Here is a 20,494-nt window from a genome sequence, read left to right as displayed (position 1 = left end):
TTACCAGGATTCCGCGGACGGTGTCCATCAGGCCGGGCCTCGACGTCTCCAGCGTCCTTTCCCATGGCATCAGCATCGTGTCCGCCTGCGCCCTTCTGTGGAAAAATCGTTTTCGCATCAGTAATGCACTAAACCGGATTCTGGTGCAACGTCTGATCCGTGAAGTAACCTACAATGAACGCTACGCAACACAGACTATCACATATCTACAAATAATAAAAATAATTACTTATCTGAAATGTATTCGGAGTTGCGAATATGGACAACCATCAATTTTACATTGGAATGATGACAGTGAAAATTTGTGCCGGACCGCGATTCGAACCCGGATTTCCCGCTTATGGCGAGCGATCGCCTTACCATTAGGCTCCAAGATGCTACTCCAGGCGGGTGTAAAAATGAATGTGCGCAACGGAAAATAAGAAACGCTAAAATGATTATTTGGCCCTGTCTGACTACCCCCTGAAGCAGATCTTAGGATCTGTTAATGGTCTTTTTTACGTATAAGTTACAATCTAAACATAAATAAATGATGAAGGCAACTAATACTACTAAATGATAAACGTTATTCTCCAGTATATTTATTATAGATTAAAATCAACCCTTTAAGTACAATTGTCTATATTTCCTAACTAAAATTATTAATCAATTACCCAACTCTGCCCCTTATTATGACTGCGCAGTCTAATATCACTAACGCGAAAAGACTGACATCATTTGCGTACCAAACACCAGAAGACAATACTTTCAAAGATGATCTACGGTGGTGTGGAACCTCGGCGGAAATAAACTAACGTGATCACAGCTGTTTAGCTTGATAGCCCTAATAAGCAGAAGCAATTCGCGATATCACCATATGTACTGCGTCTGGTGCGTCGAAGTGGTGGTTCTCGTACTCGTCTGCGACGGTGGAAGAACTCCAGCCACAAATATTCTTTCAAACACTAGGACGGCAGAAGGCGGTCCTCTGATTAATGTACTCTAATACTGTCTTCTCCTCTCTGTGTTCTACAGACGAGAAACGCGAACTCCCAGCCACAAGGACGGAGTTCAGATAACGTCTCAATGTGAGTATAGGCAGAAGAAGCGCTCTAAATTACTGAACGCTGAGTACTCAACGACGACTTCCAACCCAGAGATGATGTCCAGAATCGTATAGGTTCGCAACAGTACATTGCCTAACTGTTCTAACTATAAACTCTCCTGAGAGCAAAGACAGCAAGTCCGTCTCTACCAACAAAGCTGATACCGAGCTACCGTCACACACGGTCGCTCACAACGGAAGACCTCGTCTCTCCACCGCTGGCTTCCCAGCGAGGCTCGGCTCCCCACCCTCGTAATTCCGAAAACGAATCGTATTCTCGAAACCACGGAATATTCTCCCTCTCTACAGATTCTTTCGATCGCCAACCAACCACATTTTAGTCATTTGTCGTCCAGCGCGGAAAGTTTGCGAGGAAATACCTATACTCGTACAATGGTGCGCTTCTGAGTAAAAATCCTTGGAAATAACCCAGCCTGCGTGGTTTCCAAGGTGCCTCTTCTTCGTTCCTCTCACCTGTGTCCAAGATTTGCAGAGTTTCCGGTTATCCCTCCGGTCCTGTTACAATAGCGGCCGGCCGTTACCCTATTGTGCTCCAGAGCTCAGGTTCCACGACGTCCGTCTAGCTACATCCTGTGTTTAAGCAGGACCAACACACCTGTGCTTGAGTTCTGCCTGCCGTTTCATCTCCACTGGCTTTCCAACCTCTACTAATATAGGCAATCATTCATTACGCCGTTCTGATAATAAACACAATACGACACCTTTCATGCAATAAGCGTTAACAATTATTTACAAGGCGTACGTGACAATGTCATCTCCTTTAAATATTAATATATACGATGTACAACCTATCAAATGATACCGAATTGTGGCTGTAGTTCACGGCAAAGTATGTGGATGATTGCTTGTAAGGTGCGGAATTATAGCCACCTTACAAGGCTATCCCAGTAAGACTCACGGTCAGCCTCAGATTTCCGTATGTCGTGAACCATGTGCTACAACCTGCATTCATACATTCATTATGTCTATTCCTGTACAGAGGAGACATTTTAATTGAAAGTTGCTTGCCCGGTGTCAGCGGTTAAATACGATATTGCTGTACCTATGTATTCAGAAGTACAATGCAATGCTCCTTCAGACAAGCATGGATGTAAGACATCCCGCGCGCCAACACTGTCCAAGCACGCACGCGTGTCCGAATTAACAGTGAATCGTACTTCTGAATACTACAGACAATACATTATCGAAATTATATGACGAACAGACTCATATTTTGCAAACTGAGAAAAATGGGAGTTAGCAATTATTCGTGCTATTGTAATAATTTCGTAGCACGAGTAAAATCATCATCAAGGACTTTAATTTCCCATTTAGACATTGCATTCACACAACAGTGAAACTGATTTGCCGGAAATTAGGTTTATCATTAAACACACTGCCTGATAAAGTGAATGAAGCATCCATAAGGGGAGAAGTAAACGAAGTGAAACATTCGGCGTTGAGAGGACATTAGCCGGCAGCTGTGACCGTGCGGTTCTAGGCGCTTCAGTCCGGAACCGCGCTACTGCTACGGTCGCACGTTCGAATCCTGTCTTGGGCATGGATGTGTGTGATGTCCTTAGGTTAGTTAGTTTTAAGTAGTTCTAAGTCTAGGGGACTGATGACCTCAGGTGATAAGTCCCATAGTGCTTAGAGCCATTTGAACCATTTGAGAGGGCATGTGATGTTATTTCGCTGACTATATAGTAGTCAAATTTACAAAGAACTTGGCTGTATGAGCCGACTCCGTCTGGCCTGATGCATGCTCTAATTCGACGGGGAAGGGTTTCGTAAAGCAGTTATACCCTTTCCTGCGGCAAGCTGTCTCACAACAATTGCAGCTGGTCCTCGATATACAGGATAATGGCACTGAGACGGAGTTGACGTCCGAGCTGGTACCACGTATGTTCTCTCGTGGGTAATGGGACCTTGCTAGCGACGGGAGTAACTCAGCACCACGCAGACAGTTCATACAGACAATTGCCATGATTGGGAGAGCATTGTCAGATGGTTCAAATGGCTCTCAGGGCTATGGGACTTAACATCTGAGATCATCAGTCCCCTAGAACTTAGAACTACTGAAACCTAACTAACCTAAGGACATCACACACATTCATGCCCGAGGCAGGATTCAAACCTGCGACCGTAGCGGTCGCGCGGTTAGAGACTGAAGCGCCTAGAGCCGCTCGTCCACAACGGCCGGCAGAGCATTGTCCTGTTGAAAAATGGCACCACGACACTGCTGCAGGAGAGGTAACAAATCAGGACGCAGGATGTCTGTGACGTACCACTGCGCCGTCAGAGTTCCCTTGATCCCCACCAGCCGTGGGAGTAACACCGCTGTACTTCTCCAAGACATTGGAAGAATGAGACTACTCTCTATGTCGCCGCCATAGTCACCGACGATGGACATCTGGGGCAGTCCGGAGCTACAGTTCATCGCTGAACACAAAGCGACGGCGTTCATCGTGAGTCAACGCTTCCCGGTCACCACTCCAAACGCAGCCGTCTGCGTTATGGTGTTAATGGCAGCCTATGTATGTGACCGTAATTCCCTAGTCAGGCTGCCGCTAGTTTCTCGCTAATGGTGCGGATGATGCAAAATGTTGCAGCGAGTCTATTATGTGTTCTCACGTGGCAGGCACTATCACATCCCAGTGCTCCACATATCGGGATATTGCACGTTTCGTCCAGTCGGCCGATTAGAGACCCACAATGAGCCCACTTTCAAACTATGTCTAGTGCTGATAACGCTGTCTCACATCAGTACGAGGCATCTCTGTGTTCTTCAGAGTGATCACTCGACAGCTGACGCTGTTCATGCCGCTTAACGCCCTGCCAGGCCTGGAAACAATACTTAAGCCTAGTTTACACGACGACACTAGGTTGCAGGCAACTGTGCTACTGGACACTGAGAATGCGCTCCACACGTTTGCGCAACTCGTTAGTGAAACTGAACATATTCGGCGTGTTCCAACTGTGGCGACACTAGTTGCATGAGTTTTGAGCTTATGTGTATTCGTACATATTCGGCGTGTTCCAACTGTGGCGACACTAGTTGCATGAGTTTTGAGCTTATGTGTATTCGTACATATTCGGCGTGTTCCAACTGTGGCGACACTAGTTGCATGAGTTTTGAGCTTATGTGTATTCGTAGAGTGCAGACAAACTGAAATATGAAATGGGGGAACGGAGAATAATGTTCGCTTTTTGGTTAAATATGCTTTGCATAGGTGTTTATGGTGTTTCAGTGATGCTGATTACAAAAATAAGCAACATATTGCTGCAGCTGAGACCGCCATGTGCGATCGTAACATAGATGGTTTGACAGTATCTGAGCTGCAGGGCAAAATTTATTGAGTTAGGAGCACATATACAACTGAATTAAGAAAAATACAAGCAAGTGTAATTCTAGCTGTGGCAATGCTCTCGTCTACAAGACTAAAATCCCATCCTTCGAATTGGCCAACTCTTTGTTAAGGAATATTGTTGACACGAGGGAAAGCTATACAAATTCAAGAAGCTGCATTCTTTATTCAGTATTCATCTATTTAAAACGCCGCAGCAGTGCTCCCCATTCACATATGTTTCAATTTTGAAATATTGCCACTGTACAGATCTACCTTCAAGAGAGTAGTATGCAAATCATTCTCTTCTTAATGCGGCCTGTTTCGAATAATTATTTTTGCTAATGTTAATAATTATTACTGTTAATGTTAATAATTGTTTGTGTTAACAAAAAAGCGTCATCACCAACTCAATCTGTATCTTATAGCATGCCGAGTGTTCTCGATTGTAATGCACGCAATATGATATGTAATTTCAGTTCTGGCGACAGTGCTTCATCCATTACAGTACCTTTATTCCTTATCGAATAACTAACTCTATTTAGAAGAAACGTGAACAGGTCTGGTGACATACTAAGATAATTAAAAGAATATCTTGGATCTTCCTTTATAAATTATTTCAGCAAGGATGCTGAGCAACCCAGCTGACGTTTTTTCTTTATCCAGTCACGAATCGAAACCTGTTTCCTTTTTTTTTCCTTATGCAGCAATTCTACGCAACAAGCTTTAACTCCATCACAACTCGTGCGACGTGCAGCTACCAAAAGTTTCATTTCAGACACGACTCAGGAACCCACAAAACGACGAAACTGAAGTGTATACTGATGTCGCCGTGTCTACAGTCATATATGAGACCACTTGCGTGCAACTCATTCCACGCAACGAGCGGCGCAACCCAATATCCTTGTGTAAACTAGGCTTTAGCACGAACTACACTAATCGAAGCCAGTAGCCGGTCTACCTGCCACAGAGAATTATTGCAAATCCAAATCCACCGATGGTTTGTAGGTGTATGAAGTTATATTGGCATCCGACCATATCTTCTGGGCGCTCCTTTCTTTTGTCAGGCAGTTTATTTTCCAGACGGACGAAAATAAACTCAGAGGAATAACTCGGGCTATTGTAATAATTTATAGCGCGCATAAAAACAGTGTAAAAGCGTTGAATTTTCCATTTAGACTTCGCGTCCGTACAAAAACGGAACTAACCTGCCAGAAATTCACGTTGTCTTTAAACAAGAAAATGTAATATCGAAATGTATTCACAGCTGCGAATATAAACCACCATCAGCTGTATAACGGAATGACGACAATAAAAACTTTGTACCGCACTGGGATTCACACACGGATATCCCGCTTATCGCGAGCGGTCGATGCTATTCGAGCACGCTTAAAGGCCAGATAAAAACTTACATATATCGTCAACCATGTGTCTACAACCTGCACTCGTACATCTATAATCGATATTCCCGTACAGAGGATACATTTTAATTTAAAATCGCTTGCACGGTGTCGGCGGATAAATACGTTACTGCAGCGGCTGTGTTGTTAAAAAGTACGATGCAATGCAAAGTCAATATCGTCTTGACGCACTTTTGCAATGCTTTGTACTTCTTACAACACAGCCACTGCAATAAAGTATTGTATAGAAAATGCAATATTAGTAAAAATGAAAGTTGCACTGTTTAGTTTTGCATACTGACAGCATCATCCCTCTCTGTCCGTCCCGATAGCTGAGTGCTCAGCGTGACGGATTACCGTCCTACGGGCCCAGGCTCGTTTCCCGGGTGGGTCGGGGAATATCTCCGCTCAGGGACTGGGTGTCGTGTTGTCTTCATCATCATATCATCCCCATCCGGCGCAATGGTCGCCCTATGTGGCATCGAATGTAATAAGACCTGCACCAAGGCGGCCGGACCTGCCCCGTATGGGGCCTCGCTGCCAATGACGCCAAACGCTCATTTCCATTTTTACCCCTCGCTTATGTGAATGTGGTCTCGCTAAATAACCGACTAAAACTGTCAGTCTGAGACACAACTGCAGTTAAATAAGTCTCGAAGAAACGTATGTGAAGCTATCAGACAATAAATTAAACAGAAGTTCAGAATGGCTCTGAGCACTATGGGACTTAGCATTTCTGTGGTCATCAGTCCCCTAGAACTTAGAACTACTTAAACCTAACTAACCTAAGGACATCACACACATCCATGCCCGAGGCAGCATTCGAACCTGCGACCGTAGCCGTCACGCGGTTCCAGACTGAAACGCCTAGAACTGCACGGCCACGCCGGCCGGCCAGAAGTTCAGTTCAAAGAAGATGACGAAGCAGTAGAACAGAAAAGCGTTCAGTTTCGTCATCTTGACGCAATTTTGTTTTATGCTTTGCATTACTGGTCGTGGGGAGGCATTACCCGAATAGCTTGGGGTCAGCACACTGCTCTCCCATTGGCTGCTCTTGTCTTTCGAAATGGAACTACTACTTTTTGCGTTTGTATTCCTGAATGGATCCTGTTACAGTCATTCCACGAAGGAAAAATCCTTGGCGTTGTCAGGGACATGACCATTGTCTCCCGTGTGGCAGCCGCACACGCTAACTGCTCAGTCACCTTGGTGGACAAGCAAATAACAAGCCAGGCCATCGGGCACTAAGTAACTGTGCTGTCAATGTAGAGCTACATTAATAGTCCTCGCACAAACTTGAAGGAATTTGGTCTCAAATCAACACACGGTGGATGTTGAAGTTGTACTGTCGTTCATAAAAATACCTGTAAAAGTTTTAAGGTGCTGGACAACATAGTTCTGTTAAAAAAGGGAGGGAGGAAGAGGAAGAAGAAGGAATGGTCAGGCACAAGTAGGACTGAGGTTTGCGCACAAAATGAATTATGTACGTAAACAGTTCATCCTTCTTGGGAATTGAGAATCTAGACGATTTTTTTCTTTATCGACATTGGCACTGGCAAGATATTGGTCCCGGGAATTCCCAAAACTTTCGAGAATTTTTCAGTTTGAGTTCGGATAACAAATGACAAAAGAAATATTATTCTTATGATTACAAAATAACAACTTTCTGATGGTTTTCCTTTGCTTGTACTGTGCCAAAGTTCACGATTCTAGGCCAACGGGAAGTACTCTATAGGTTTTAATGAGTGAATTTGTATCAAAGTTCGCGACATAAGTAGACGTATCTTTTGATTGCAGTGACGTAGAAGCTTAGGTCTTTTTGAAGCGCCAGAGCACCATAGATCTCAGTGTGTGACAAGTTTAAACTTCACACATCTAACCTATCCTGAGATAAAAGGGTCTTAACAGACAGACAGTCGGACAACAAATGACAAAAAGTATTTTTTTGTGTGATGTAATTACAAATTGACAATGTTCGGATTTGTTTCTTTAGTTGTACTATAAAAGCTCGCTTCATGCCAAACACCATGACTCTAAGTCAAAGGGAAGTACCCTATATGTTTTGCGAGTATAAAAATATGTGACGTAAATGGCATCTTTTGATTGCATTGTCCTAGAAGCTTCAATATTTACTCCACCGAGGGTCCTAGAGCTTAGAATATGATATAAATTCCAACTTGATGCGTCTCCCTAGTCCTGAGAATAAGGGTTTTTAACTGTCGGACACATGGACAGAGAGGAAGACGGACAGCAAAGTCATCCTATAAGGACTCCGTTTTTACCGACTGAGGTGCGGAATCCCAACACTAACCAAGATTGTTTTTTTTTGGAGTCACCAGGCTTCTGAATGGTTTGATGCGGACCGCCCCGAATTCCTCTCCTGTGCCAACCTCTTCATCTCAGGGTAGCACTTGCAACCTACGTCCTCAGTTATCTACTGGATGTATTCCAATCTCTGTCTTCCTCTACAGTTTTTGTGATCTGCAGCTCCCTTCACTACCACGGATGATATTCCCTGATGTCTTAACAAATGTCATATCATCCCATCCCTTCTCCGTGTCAGTAATTTCTACATATTCCTTTCCTTTCCGACTCTGCGCAGGACCTCCTCTTTCCTTACCTTATCAGGCAACTTAATTTTCAACATTCCTCTGTAGCACCACATCTCAAACACTTCGATTCTCTTCTGTTCCGGTTTTCCCACAGTCCATGTTTTAATACCGTACAATGCTGTGTTCCAAATGTACATACTCAGAAATTTCTTCCTTAAATTAAGATCTATTTTTGATAGTAGTAGACTTCTCTTGGCCAGGGATGCCCTTTTCGCCAGTGCTAGTCGGCTTTTGATGTCCTCCTTGCTCCGTCCATCACTGGTTATCTTGTTGCCTAGGAAGCAGAATTCCTTAACTACATCTTCTTCGTGACCATCAATCCTGATGTTTAGTTTCTCCCTGTTCTCATCTCTGCGACTTCTCATTACTTTCGTCTTTCTTCGATTTATTCTCAACCCATATGCTGATATCATTATACTGTTCATTCCATTCAGCAGATCATGTAATTCTTCTTCACTTTCTTTGAGGATAGCAATGTCGTCAGCGAATCGCATCATTGATATCCTTTCACTTTCAATTCCCCTCCTGAAACTTTCTTTTATTTTTACTTTGCCTCTTCGATATGCTGATTAAACAAAAGGGGTGAAAGACTGTGTTACATCCTTTTCAAACCGAGCACTTCGTTCTTGGTCGTCCATTCTTATTATTCCCTCTTGGCTCCTGTACATATTGTGTATTACCCTTATAGCTTACCCCTATTTTCCTCAAAATTTCGCATATCTTGCACCATTTTACATTGTCGAGCGCTTTTCCCAGGTCGACAAATCCTATGAACGTTTCTTTATTTTTCTTTATTCTTGTTTCCATTATCAACCGCAACGTCAGAATTGCCTCTCTTGTGCCTTTACCTCTCCTAAAGGCAAACTGATCATCATCGAACAAGTCCTCACTTTTCTTCTCCATTCTTCTGTATATTATTATTGTCAGCGGTACATATACATGAGTTGGCAAGTTGATTGTGCTATAATTCAAGCACTTGTCAGCTCTTGCCACCTCGGAGCTGTGTGGATGGTAGTTTCCCGAAAGTCAGTTGGTATGTCGCCAACTCATACATTCTACATACGAACGTGAATAGTCGTTTAGTTGCCTCTTCCTCGAATGATTTTAGAAATTCTGATGGAACGTTTTCTATCCCTTCTGTGTTATTTGATATTAAGTTCTCCAAAGCTCTTTTATATTCTGATTCTAATATTGGATCCCCTAACACTTCTAAATCGACTACTGTTTCTTCTTCTATCACATCAGACAAATCTTCCTCCTCATAGAGGCCTTCAGAGTACTTTCCTCTGTGGTAAGTCAGTCCTTCCGACAATCATCTCTTCTGTGTTATTTGATATTAAGTTCTCCAAAGCTCTTTTATATTCTGATTCTAATATTGGATCCCCTAACACTTCTAAATCGACTACTGTTTCTTCTTCTATCACATCAGACAAATCTTCCTCCTCATAGAGGCCTTCAGAGTACTTTCCTCTGTGGTAAGTCAGTCCTTCCGACAATCATCTCTTTTTCGATTTCTTCACATTTGTCATGCAGCCATTTCATCTTCTCTGCACTTCCTATTTTGTTTCATTTGTAAGTAACATGTATTTCTGAAACTTCCTGGCAGATTAAAACTGTGTGCCAGCCGAGACTCGAACTCGGGACCTTTGCCTTTGGCGGGCAAATGCTCTACCAACTGAGCTACCCAAGCACGACTTACACAGTTTCAATCCTGCAAACCTAGTAGAACTAACGCTCCTGGAAGAAAGGATATTGCGGAGACATGGCTTAGCCACAGCCTAGGGGATGTTTCCAGAATGAGATTTTCACTCTGCAGCGGCGTGAGCGCTGATATGAAACTTTCTGGCAGATTAAAACTTTGTGCTGAGCCGAGACTCGAACTTTGGACATTTGCCCTACGCGGGCAAGTGCTCTATCAACTGTGCTACCCAAGCACGACTCACGGCCCGTCCTCGCAGCTACAATTCTGCCAGTACCCCGTCTCCTATCTTCCAAACTTCACAGAAGCTCTTCTGCGAACCTTGCAGAACGAGCACTCCTAGAAGAAAGGAGATTACAACAGTTTTAATCTGGCAGGAAGTCACATACCAGCGCACGCTCCACTGCAGAGTGAAAATCTCATTCTGCAAACTTGTATTTCTGTTTTCCTGAATTTCCCTGAATACTTTTGTACTTCTTTCTTTCATTGATCGACTGAAGTATTTCTGCTGCTATCCATAGTTTCTCACAGTTACCTTCTTTGTATCGACGGTTTTCTTTCCAACTTCTGTGATTGCCCTTTTTAGAGATGTCCATTCCTCTTCAACTGAACTGTATCGCAGAATCTATAGCCTTAAGAGAACTTAAATCCTATTTCCTCATTTCTTACCACTATCGCATCCCACTTGTTTGCGGACTGATACTTCCTGAGTATCTCGTAAACTTCAGCATACTCTTCATCACTACTAAATTGTAATCTGAGTCTATATCTGCTCCTGTATACTTTAAAATCCTGTGCGTGATTTTGGAATCTCTGTCTGATCATGACGTAATGTAACTGAGATGTTCCAGTATCACCCGGCCTTTTCCAAGCATGCTGCCCCCTCTTGTGATTCTTAGACAGAGTATTCGCTATTACTAGCTGAAATTTATTACAGCTCTCAGTCTTTCTCCTCTCTCATTCCTTTATTACCCTTTCAATATCCTCATATACTTTCTCTATCTCTTCATCTTCAGCTTGCGACGTTGTCATGTACACCTGGAATATCGTTGTCGGTGTCGGTTTGCTATCGATTCTGATAAGATCAATCCTGTCAGTGAACTAGTCGCAGTAACACACTGTCTGCCCTACCTTGCTATTCATAACGAATCCTACTCCCTTTATACCATTTACTGTTGCTGTTGATGTTAGCCTGTACCCATCTGACCATAAATCCTTCTATTCTTTCCATTTCACTTCACTGACCCCTACTAAGGTTGAGTCTTCGCATTTCCCTTTTCAGATTTTGTAGCTTCCCTACGCGTTCAAGGACGTGACATTCCACACCCCGACCCGTAGAACGTTATCCTTTCGTTGGTTATTCAATCAGATCTTAAAAAATGCTAATAGCTGGCTTCCCATTTCAAATTTGTGAATATTCTTCAACTACTTACAAGCAATTCCATTTCGGTAACCTCTTTTTGTTCTTTGATTAATATTGTGATCGCATTGTATATTTTCAAATAGATTCCAGCGAGCAGAGATTGTGGCGGGAAGGGTATCCAACTGGGAAATATTCGGAAGGACATTTCCCGTTCCAGTATATGCCTTGGAACCAAGGAAAAGCTTTCTAAAACGATTATCTGAACCAAGGGTTTGGTTAAGTCAGTTTGTTCCCAGTTCAACTCGTGTGTTGAGGACGTGCTCAACTTGTAATGAAGTGTACTTTGCTTGTCAGTGTTCAATCTACCTTTCATCGTTCATTTCCTACACACGAGAGCAGGATTGGTCATTGCAGAATTTGGTTCTTTCCATCAAAAGTTTGGCGGGATATGCAGTTCTGCATTCGCTTTACCATCAGGAAAAACTTCTAAACTATCCAAAATCCTTGGTTGGAACTCGTACACTGCAAATATTTTTTGTTTATTCTAGGACAGTAATGGCCCATGCAAAAATTTAAAATTTGTGTGTGTGTGTGTGTGTGTGTTCTGCCTATCTCTCTCTCTTTGTCGTACATGCGATGGCTACCACTAGTTTAACGACACATCTACAAAAGTCATTCCTCTTATTTTCCTCTTGCGGTATATACATACAGTTCCATATACTTTACGATGATTTGCCAAGTACAGATGTATATTCAAAAAGAAACAGTTAATGAGTAAAAGTTACCCGCGCTAACAAAAACTGATCGAGCTATAATCAATTGATTATGCACAAACGAAAGAGGTATTCTACGAACTAAAAATTTTCTACAAGATCTTCAAGCAGAAACAGTTTCTAGCTTCCTACCAAATACGCATCCGATCCCGTGAAAAATTCCGGGGAATGTACAGAGAGGATCATTATTAATAGGCGTAATAGACAACAATAATAGCAACAAAAACGTTCCAGTAACAGTGGTTTCACAGACGAGTAGTTTTCGAGGTGTAGTTACGAGCCAACACGGACTTCCGTACGAGATATTGTGTTAATTAGTACAAATGTAACTCGAATGTAAACTTTTCGATTAAGTCGCCATCATATTTGGCTGAACAAGAAATGCAGTACTGTCATATTGCATGTTATAATTTACTGTACATTCTTGTTCGTTGAAATAGCTGTTTCACGAGACGTCCTCATATTTGCATGAAGTACTGCACTGGTTACGAATTCTTTCAGACATCTTCGGAGCATTTCATATATTTTGCTTCAGTTCTTCAACCGTGTCAGTTGGAATGCAGCAGACTTGACTTGTCAGATAGACAGAAAAAACCTGAGGACTGAGGTCAAGTGATCTTGGAGGTTAAGGTACAGCCCTTGTTCGACCTATTCCCATGGGCCAAGTTCGCGCGCGACATGTCTTATGTCCTTTACGGACTAGTTGCCCACGAAACACAAAAATATACCCTTTTAGTGTCTCCGTGCTATTTATCAGATACCCGACTTGCGTACCCCCTTGAATATTAAGAAATCCAAGTGCCGTCTCGCGCATTTTCCTTTCCACTTAACCAGACCGAGGACTGGCTACCAAATGCACTACTACTTCGTAAGTCTGATGAAACTGTATGTGCGGTATATTGCAACTTCTAAGGCAAGTTTTTTTGCTTCGTCTTCTTGTACGGCATCATTTTCTGTTTTCTGCTACTCCAGAAATTTGTATGCTGCGGTTTTAATACACTTTACTTTGGTTATTTCTGCTTTTCTGAATTGGATCATTTTCAGTTGTAGAAGTCCTTCCTTGTTCACTGTTTTCTTATTTCGTCTAATATTTATTTTTACGTAAGCCGTTATTTGTAACTCAATGATGGTTTTCAGAAATTCAAATACTGGTATGTTGGGGTGTGAATGATAGAACACATGTTGTTCAGCTTCTAAAGAAACTTTCGCACGCTTTAGTCGTTCGTGGCAGCGATGAGGAGAATTCTCCCCAAAGTGACTGTGAAAATTGATAACTGCGCTGGATGTACTATTCTGACACATAATTTGGAAACTAACCTGCAGCTTCTTCATCGGGTTGAATGGCCATATTATCGTATACGAAAGAGTCGTCTACCCCGCCAGGGACAAAAAATGTCTTTAGGAAGTATGAAATGTCACCCTGACTATTATATTTCTTTACATGACCCGAAGATTGTATTTTGCGAAACCAAGCCCGGTCAATGTGGAAACGACATCCTTTCAGAGACGTATTTGGCCAAAAAGCGAAAATAGTAAAAGGAATAGTCATTTAAATATCAACATAAACATTCCTCGGAGAAAAATTTAGTAGCTAATGACTACTTAGATGTTGAAGAGGCCGTTTTGCGTGTATCAAGAGATTTACTTGTCAGTAAAGTGACAAATAACCGTTCATATGTATAATTCTTAAAACCGTGAACCACGAAAAGTTAAAAAGGAAAGGGCAGCTTGTAACTAATGTATCAAACTGTCTTAAGAAAGACAGGTTTTTTCCTGTGGCCAGTCCTATAATGCTGTTCTCAAAAGCGTTAACTAATTACCAGTTTTAACGAAAGGTTGATAAGTTGCTTAGGTACTGAGGTACAGTCTCATGGAACTCCGATAGATCCCTTGGCAGTTTAGGGCGAAGCTTCATACGAGCAGTGCAGATTTTTTCTAATCAGAATGACATCTTTGTTATTCAACTGAAGGCCCACTCCACGCCCCAATTTAGATAACCAAGGTCGTGCAAACAACTAATAATGTTTACGGTTAATCGTATATCCGTTACTCGGATGTTTATTACAGCGCCTCTACTGGATCCATCCAGAAGTACTATCCGGCTCTTACATCAGCAACAAAATGTCCGCGTTTCTCATCTCGCATTTACCACATCCCACAACCACGGGAAATGGATGAAATTTCAGACTAGCCAGATCGAAAATGTTATAATTCAAATATATCTGTGCTAACTAGGGCAATATTTCATACTGACGTCAATGGTGGCTCGTAACTACACATTAGCAAAAATCTCGCAAACGAATCGTTTGTGGATCGGTATTTATTGGAACGTTTCTGTTTCAACTGTCGTATTCTTTCTCTCATTTAAATTTTCCTATTAAATGTGGTAGACTGTAAATAAATCCAAACACTCACCGACTGCCCAACGAGCCCGCATCGACCTTTGCGGAGGCTGACAAGAAGCCTAGCCCCCTTGTTTCTGCAGGCCGACTACTGTACCCAGGAGGTGGCGGGAGTGCCCGTTACCCCCAGACAGCTCTTCCCTCTCTGTCCCTACTTGAGGACCCCGGAATACAGCGTGAAGACGCAGGCCTGACCGCAGCACGCAACCACTGCGGCGTTAGCTGCGGGTCATTACGGCTCTGGCAGTGTTGGATGCCGTAACCGCGATACGGCTTTGTCTTACTAACAGGGGCTACGAAATACCGCCGTACGCCACTGTCACGAAAACGATTACTCCTCGAAAGGTGGCAAAACTGAAAGTGCTCCCCATTAGCTCTAATGAGACATCCCTGTCATTATCCACAGTTTGTGTTGTATGCGTCACGGCTCTTTCGCAGAATTCTGAAACTCTTCGCGTGGTCGAGAGTAGGGAGCGATGTTTGAGTAGCAGGACCGGGAAACTGCACTTTGGTATCATGCAGGAAATTCAGTTTTAAGGCAAAGAATATTGTCACTGTCATAAAAAAGATGGCTTAAAACAGCCAAAGCTGAAAATTAAATACAAATAGCAGAACATACATTGAGCTAGATTGCTACTACATATTGTTATTGTTGTTGTTAGTCTGAAAACTGGTCTGATGCAGCTCAGCATGTGAACCTGCTTAGTGTATTCATCCATTCATCCCTTGGTCTCGCACTACAATTCGCTCCCCCCCCCCCCCCCCCCTGTGCACCTCCCACTCCCCACGCTTCCTTCACACCAAATTCACAATTCTTTCACATCTCAGAATCTGTCGTTTCAACCTATCCCTTCGTTTAGTACTGTTGTACCTTAAATTTCTTTTTACTCCAGTTCTATTCAGAACTCCTCGTTTCCTCCTCCATCTACTCATCTAGTCTCCAGCATTCTTCTGCAGCATATTTCAAACGCTTCTATTCTCTTCTTGTTTGAGCTGATTATCGTCTATGAGTCTCTACTGTAGAAGGGTACGCGCCAGACAAATACCTTCAGCAATGACATCCTGAAGATTTCCACAAGTCAAACTAAAGTGATGTCATTTCGAGGATGAGAATCAATAACAGCAAAAATCGTAATAAATGAACAAATAATTGGAAAAAGTATGTGAATTTAAGTATCGGTATGAGTATGCAAAAGGAGATGATGCTGAAATGAAGCTTCGAAGGCATTTCTGTGGTACAACGCGACGAAAATTAGAACGTAATGTTCGCAAGAAAACCCTAACCAAACTATACAAAGCTAAAGTTCTTCTATCTTTGCTGACGGATGCAAAAGCTGGACTCTAGCTTCTGAGCAAATAAGATGAACTGCATCATCTGAAATGAGGTTTCTCCGCTATGTTGGTGCACACTCGTTTCTTGATCATAAGAAGAATATTGACACTGTACAGGAATTAAATGTGGAGTCAGTTACAGACATAAAAAGACAAAGTGGAGGGACATTGGGCAACGTACAAAAGACTACAGACTCGCTAAAATTGCACGAATTGTTCTCAAGTGGAGTAGGCCAATATCGATTATAATGAACTACACTGTTACCGATTAGACAATTAATGTAAACTATCTAATCAAAGGAATATGGGAACTTATTAGTGGACATTAATACAGGGTATGTTTATCATTCGCCCTTATGTCTGCTTGAACTATCACGGGTAAGCTTTCACTGAGGTGTCTAAATGTCTGAGGGGAAATGGCAGCTCATTCATCTTCAATAGCCGACACCACAGAACGTAGTGATGATGGATGCAGGAGCCTGGATCGAAGGCGACTTTCTAACTCATCCTAGATTTGTTCTGTTGGGTTCAGGTCGGGACTCAAGGCAGGCTAGTCCGTTTCAGGAATCTTGTTGTCCACGCAGCAATGCGTCACAGATGCTATTTTTGACAGGGTGTACTGTCATGCTGATACAAAAAAAAAATGGTTCAAATGCCTCTGAGCACTATGGGACTTAACTACTGAGGTCATCAGTCCCCTAGAACTACTTAAACCTAACTAACCTAAGGACATCACACACATCCATGCCCGAGGCAGGATTCGAACCTGCGACCGTAGCGGTCGCGCCGTCCCAGACTGTAGCGCCTAGAACCGCTCGGCCACTCCGGCCGGCATGCTGATACAACCAGTATTCGTCTCCGAAATGTTCCTCTACTGTACGCAGTAGGAAATTCTATAAAATGTGTTCGTATCCTTCCGCATTTAGCGTTTTCTCAAGGGTAATGACGTGATCAAACCCTAATCAACGAAAAACACCCCTATACTGTAACACTATCCCCTCCGAACTTCACTGTTGGCACTATGTGGTAACGTGCTCCAGGCATTCGCCAAACACAAAACCTACCATCGGGTTGTTACAGGGTATAGCGTGATTCATCACTGCAGTTCACTCGTTTTCAGTCATCCATTGTCCAGTCAACCGCTTCCCAGTCTACTGTAGAAATGTCTGGATTCCGAATAGTTGCTCGACCATTGTGCAGCATTCTTTTTAACTTTCTGCGGCAGTCAGGCTGGACTACTGGTAGCACTTCGGAACTCACGTGTGGTTGCTTTAGCTGGTTTCATGAGATTTCTCACAACCACCTTCCGCACTGCTCGACGACTCCTGTGCTTCAGTACAAGAGGTCTACCTGGTTCTGGTTTAGCTGTGGCTGTTTCTTCGCGTTCCCACTTGAGAATCATATCACTAACAGTTGCCTTTGGCGGCTTCAGGAAGATTGGAATGTCCCTGACGGATCTGTTACTCAGGGGACATCCAATGACCAGGCCACGTTTGCAGTGACTGAGCTTTCCTGACCGACTCATTCTGCTGTTACTTTTTCTCTAGTGATAACCCGGTATTCCCCACCCCATTTTATACTGGTGTGTTCACCTCTTGTGCCATGTAGCTATCAGTTCCGCATTTCTTTTGATAGTGAATGTGTAGTGTGTACAGCTCAATTGCCCATTCAATATCATCATATACTTTCCCTACCTCTTCATCCTCTGCTTCCGATGTCGGCATGTGTACCCGACCTATCGTGGTCGGTGTTGGTATGCTGTCGATTCCCCGGGGGGCGAAAACCCTATAACTGAACTGTTCACAGTAACTTACTCTCTGCCCTTCCTTCGTATTCATAATGAGTCCTACTCCCGTTATACCATTTTCTGCCGCAGTTGGCATTACCCTGTGCTCATCTGACATGAAATCCTTGTCTTATTTCCATTTCACTTCACAGACCCCCCCCACTAAATCTTGATTGAGGCTTAGCATTTCCCTTTTCAGATTTTCTAGCATCGCTAACACGTTCAAACTTCTGACATTCCTCGCCCCGCCTTATAGAACATTATCGTTTCGCTGGTTATTCAATCATTTTCTCGTGGTCACCTCCCCCTTGACAGTCCCGTCCCGGAGATGCGAATGGGGTCTGTTCCGGAATATTTGGCCAATGGAGAGTACATCATGACACCTTTTTTTTCAGTCACAGGCCACATGTCCTGTGGATACACATTAAATGTCTATAATGCATTGGTTTCCATTGCCTTCTGCATTCTCATGCCGTTGATTATTTCTGATTCTTCCACCTTTAGGAACAGTTTCCCACCCCAAGAGCAAGAGAGCGCTCTGAAACTCTCTCCGCTCCTCCGTCCCCTTTGACAAGGCCGTTGGCTGCGTCACAGTGATTTATTATGCAGATAGTACTCGTCTGCCATTGCTGATAATTTTTATTCAAAATTTGATCTGTGGCGGGGTTCGAACCCGCGACTGAGCGCGTTTCGATTAAGAATTATAGACGCTACGCTTAGGCCACGGGTTATAGGGGAAGCAGTAAAAGGAAGGGAGACGGGAGAATATGGGCACTACGAATAGAGTGAAGATTAATTAAGTTCTGCAATAAATTTTAGCTAGTAATAGCGAATACTCTGCTCAAGTATCACAAGAGGAGGAGGTATACTTGGAAAAGGCCAGGAGGTACGGGAAAATTTCAGATTACATCATGGTCAGGGTGAGATTCCAAAATCAGATACTGGATTGTAAGGCGTATCCATGGAGCAGATATAGATTCAGATCACAATTTAGTAGTGACGAAGAGTAGGCTGAGGTTTACGAGACTATATGGCAAGAATCAATCCGCAAAGAAGTGGGATACAGAAGTATTAAAGAATGAAGAGGTACGCTTAAAGTTCTCAGAGGCTACAGATACTGCGTAAGGAATAGCTCAGTATGCCGTTCAGTTAAGGTGGAATGGACATCTCTAAAAAGCGGAGTTAGAGAAGGTGGAAAGAAAACCGTCGGAACAAAGAAGGTAACTGTGAAAAACTACGGTAAACAGAAGGAATACTTCAGTTGATCGGTGAATGAAGTACACAACTATTTAGGGAAATTTAAGAAAACAGAAGTACAAGTCACTTAGAAATAAAATAAATGGGAAGTGCAGGGACGCTAAGACGAAATGGCTGCATGAAAAAATGTGAAGATACCGAAAAAGAAATGATGGACGGAAGGATTGACGCAGTATATAGAAAAGTGAAAACAGTGGATGTTGCTTTTGTATACAGAATAATAACTGGCCGGGTGCTCGTAGGACTCACGCATGAGTGTTGCGTACAAACCTAATTACGTACGTAGACAGTTCATCCACTCTGGGAACCGAGAATTTCGACCATTTTTGCCCGTTATCAACATTGATACCGGTAAATATCGATCCCACAGATTTAAAGATTTTCGAGAATGTTTTCATTTCAGTAATATACATGTGGACATTAAGTCATGAAGGAGGCAGGCAACCATTACTACGAGGGTAATCCCAAAAGTAAGGTCTCCTATTTTTTATAAGTGCGTAGACCTGTTTATTTCTGCAATGGTTTACATCAGTTTACAGCTTGAACATTTAGCTATTTTTCGACATAATCACCATTTCTGTCGATGCATTTTTGTAGACATTGTGGCAGTTTTTGTATGCCCATGTTGTATCAGCTCGCCGCCACGCTGTTCAGAAAGTTATGAACCTCTTCTTTCACCTCGTCGTCGGAGCTGAATCGCTTCCCGGCCAAATGTTGGGAACAGGTGATAGTCACTGGGCACCAAGTCAGGACTATAGGGTGGTTGGGTGATAATGTTCCAACTGAAACTGTTGCAGGTGAGCAACGGTTTGCCGAGCGATGTGTGGGCGAGCGTTGTCATGGAGAAAGTGTACGCCCTTGCTCAACATTCCTCTTCTCCGGTTCTGAATTGCCCGTTTGTGTTTTTTCAGAGTCTCACAGTACCTGTCAGCATTAATTGTGGTCCCAGTGCGCATAAAGTCGACCAACAATACCCCTTTCCCATCCCAAAAAACGGTTGTCATGACTTTACCGGCAGACTGTGTTTGTTTGAATTTCCGCGGCTTTGGCGAAGAAGCATGCCTCCACCGGCGTGATTGTTGCTTGGTCTCAGGTGTAAAGTGGTATGCCCAGGTTTCGTCACCCGTGACAATTGAGTCCAGAAAGTTTTCCTGTTCGGCTGCAAAATGGTGAAGAAATGCGCGGGAAGCATCAACTCGTTGCCACATGTGGTCCTCAGTCAGCATGCGTGGCACCCATCTTGCGCACACCTTCCGGTAGTTCAATGTTTCCGTTAAAATTCTGTGAGCGGTGCTTCGGCAAACCTCAGGAACCAAAGTGCAGAGATCAGTCAGGATGATCTGCCGATGTTCACGCATGCTTTGCTCAACCTTCACCACTGTCTCCTCAGAAACTGACGGTCTCCCGCTCCTTTGTTCGTCGTGAATTTCGGTCAGACC

At 43.2% G+C, this 20,494-nt stretch overlaps 1 protein-coding gene and 1 non-coding gene across 2 annotated transcripts in view; both read right to left on the bottom strand.

Moving 5' to 3' along the window:
- The window catches only part of LOC126459039 (progestin and adipoQ receptor family member 3-like), a 117,082-nt gene that overhangs the window by 50,621 nt on the left and 45,967 nt on the right, over positions 1-20,494 (bottom strand). The window contains exon 2 of the mRNA XM_050095834.1: positions 5-95. Within this exon, the coding sequence (XP_049951791.1) occupies positions 5-76 (72 nt within the window). The 5' untranslated portion in view covers positions 77-95. The remainder of the gene's footprint in view (positions 1-4; positions 96-20,494) is intronic.
- On the bottom strand, positions 10,060-10,135 carry Trnaw-cca (transfer RNA tryptophan (anticodon CCA)). The gene has a single exon. It is a non-coding gene; the product is annotated as a tRNA-Trp (tRNA).

The sequence above is a fragment of the Schistocerca serialis genome, chromosome 1 (assembly GCF_023864345.2).
Source record: "Schistocerca serialis cubense isolate TAMUIC-IGC-003099 chromosome 1, iqSchSeri2.2, whole genome shotgun sequence".
NCBI lineage: Eukaryota > Metazoa > Arthropoda > Insecta > Orthoptera > Acrididae > Schistocerca > Schistocerca serialis.
This window is presented reverse-complemented; position numbering and strand designations above follow the sequence as displayed.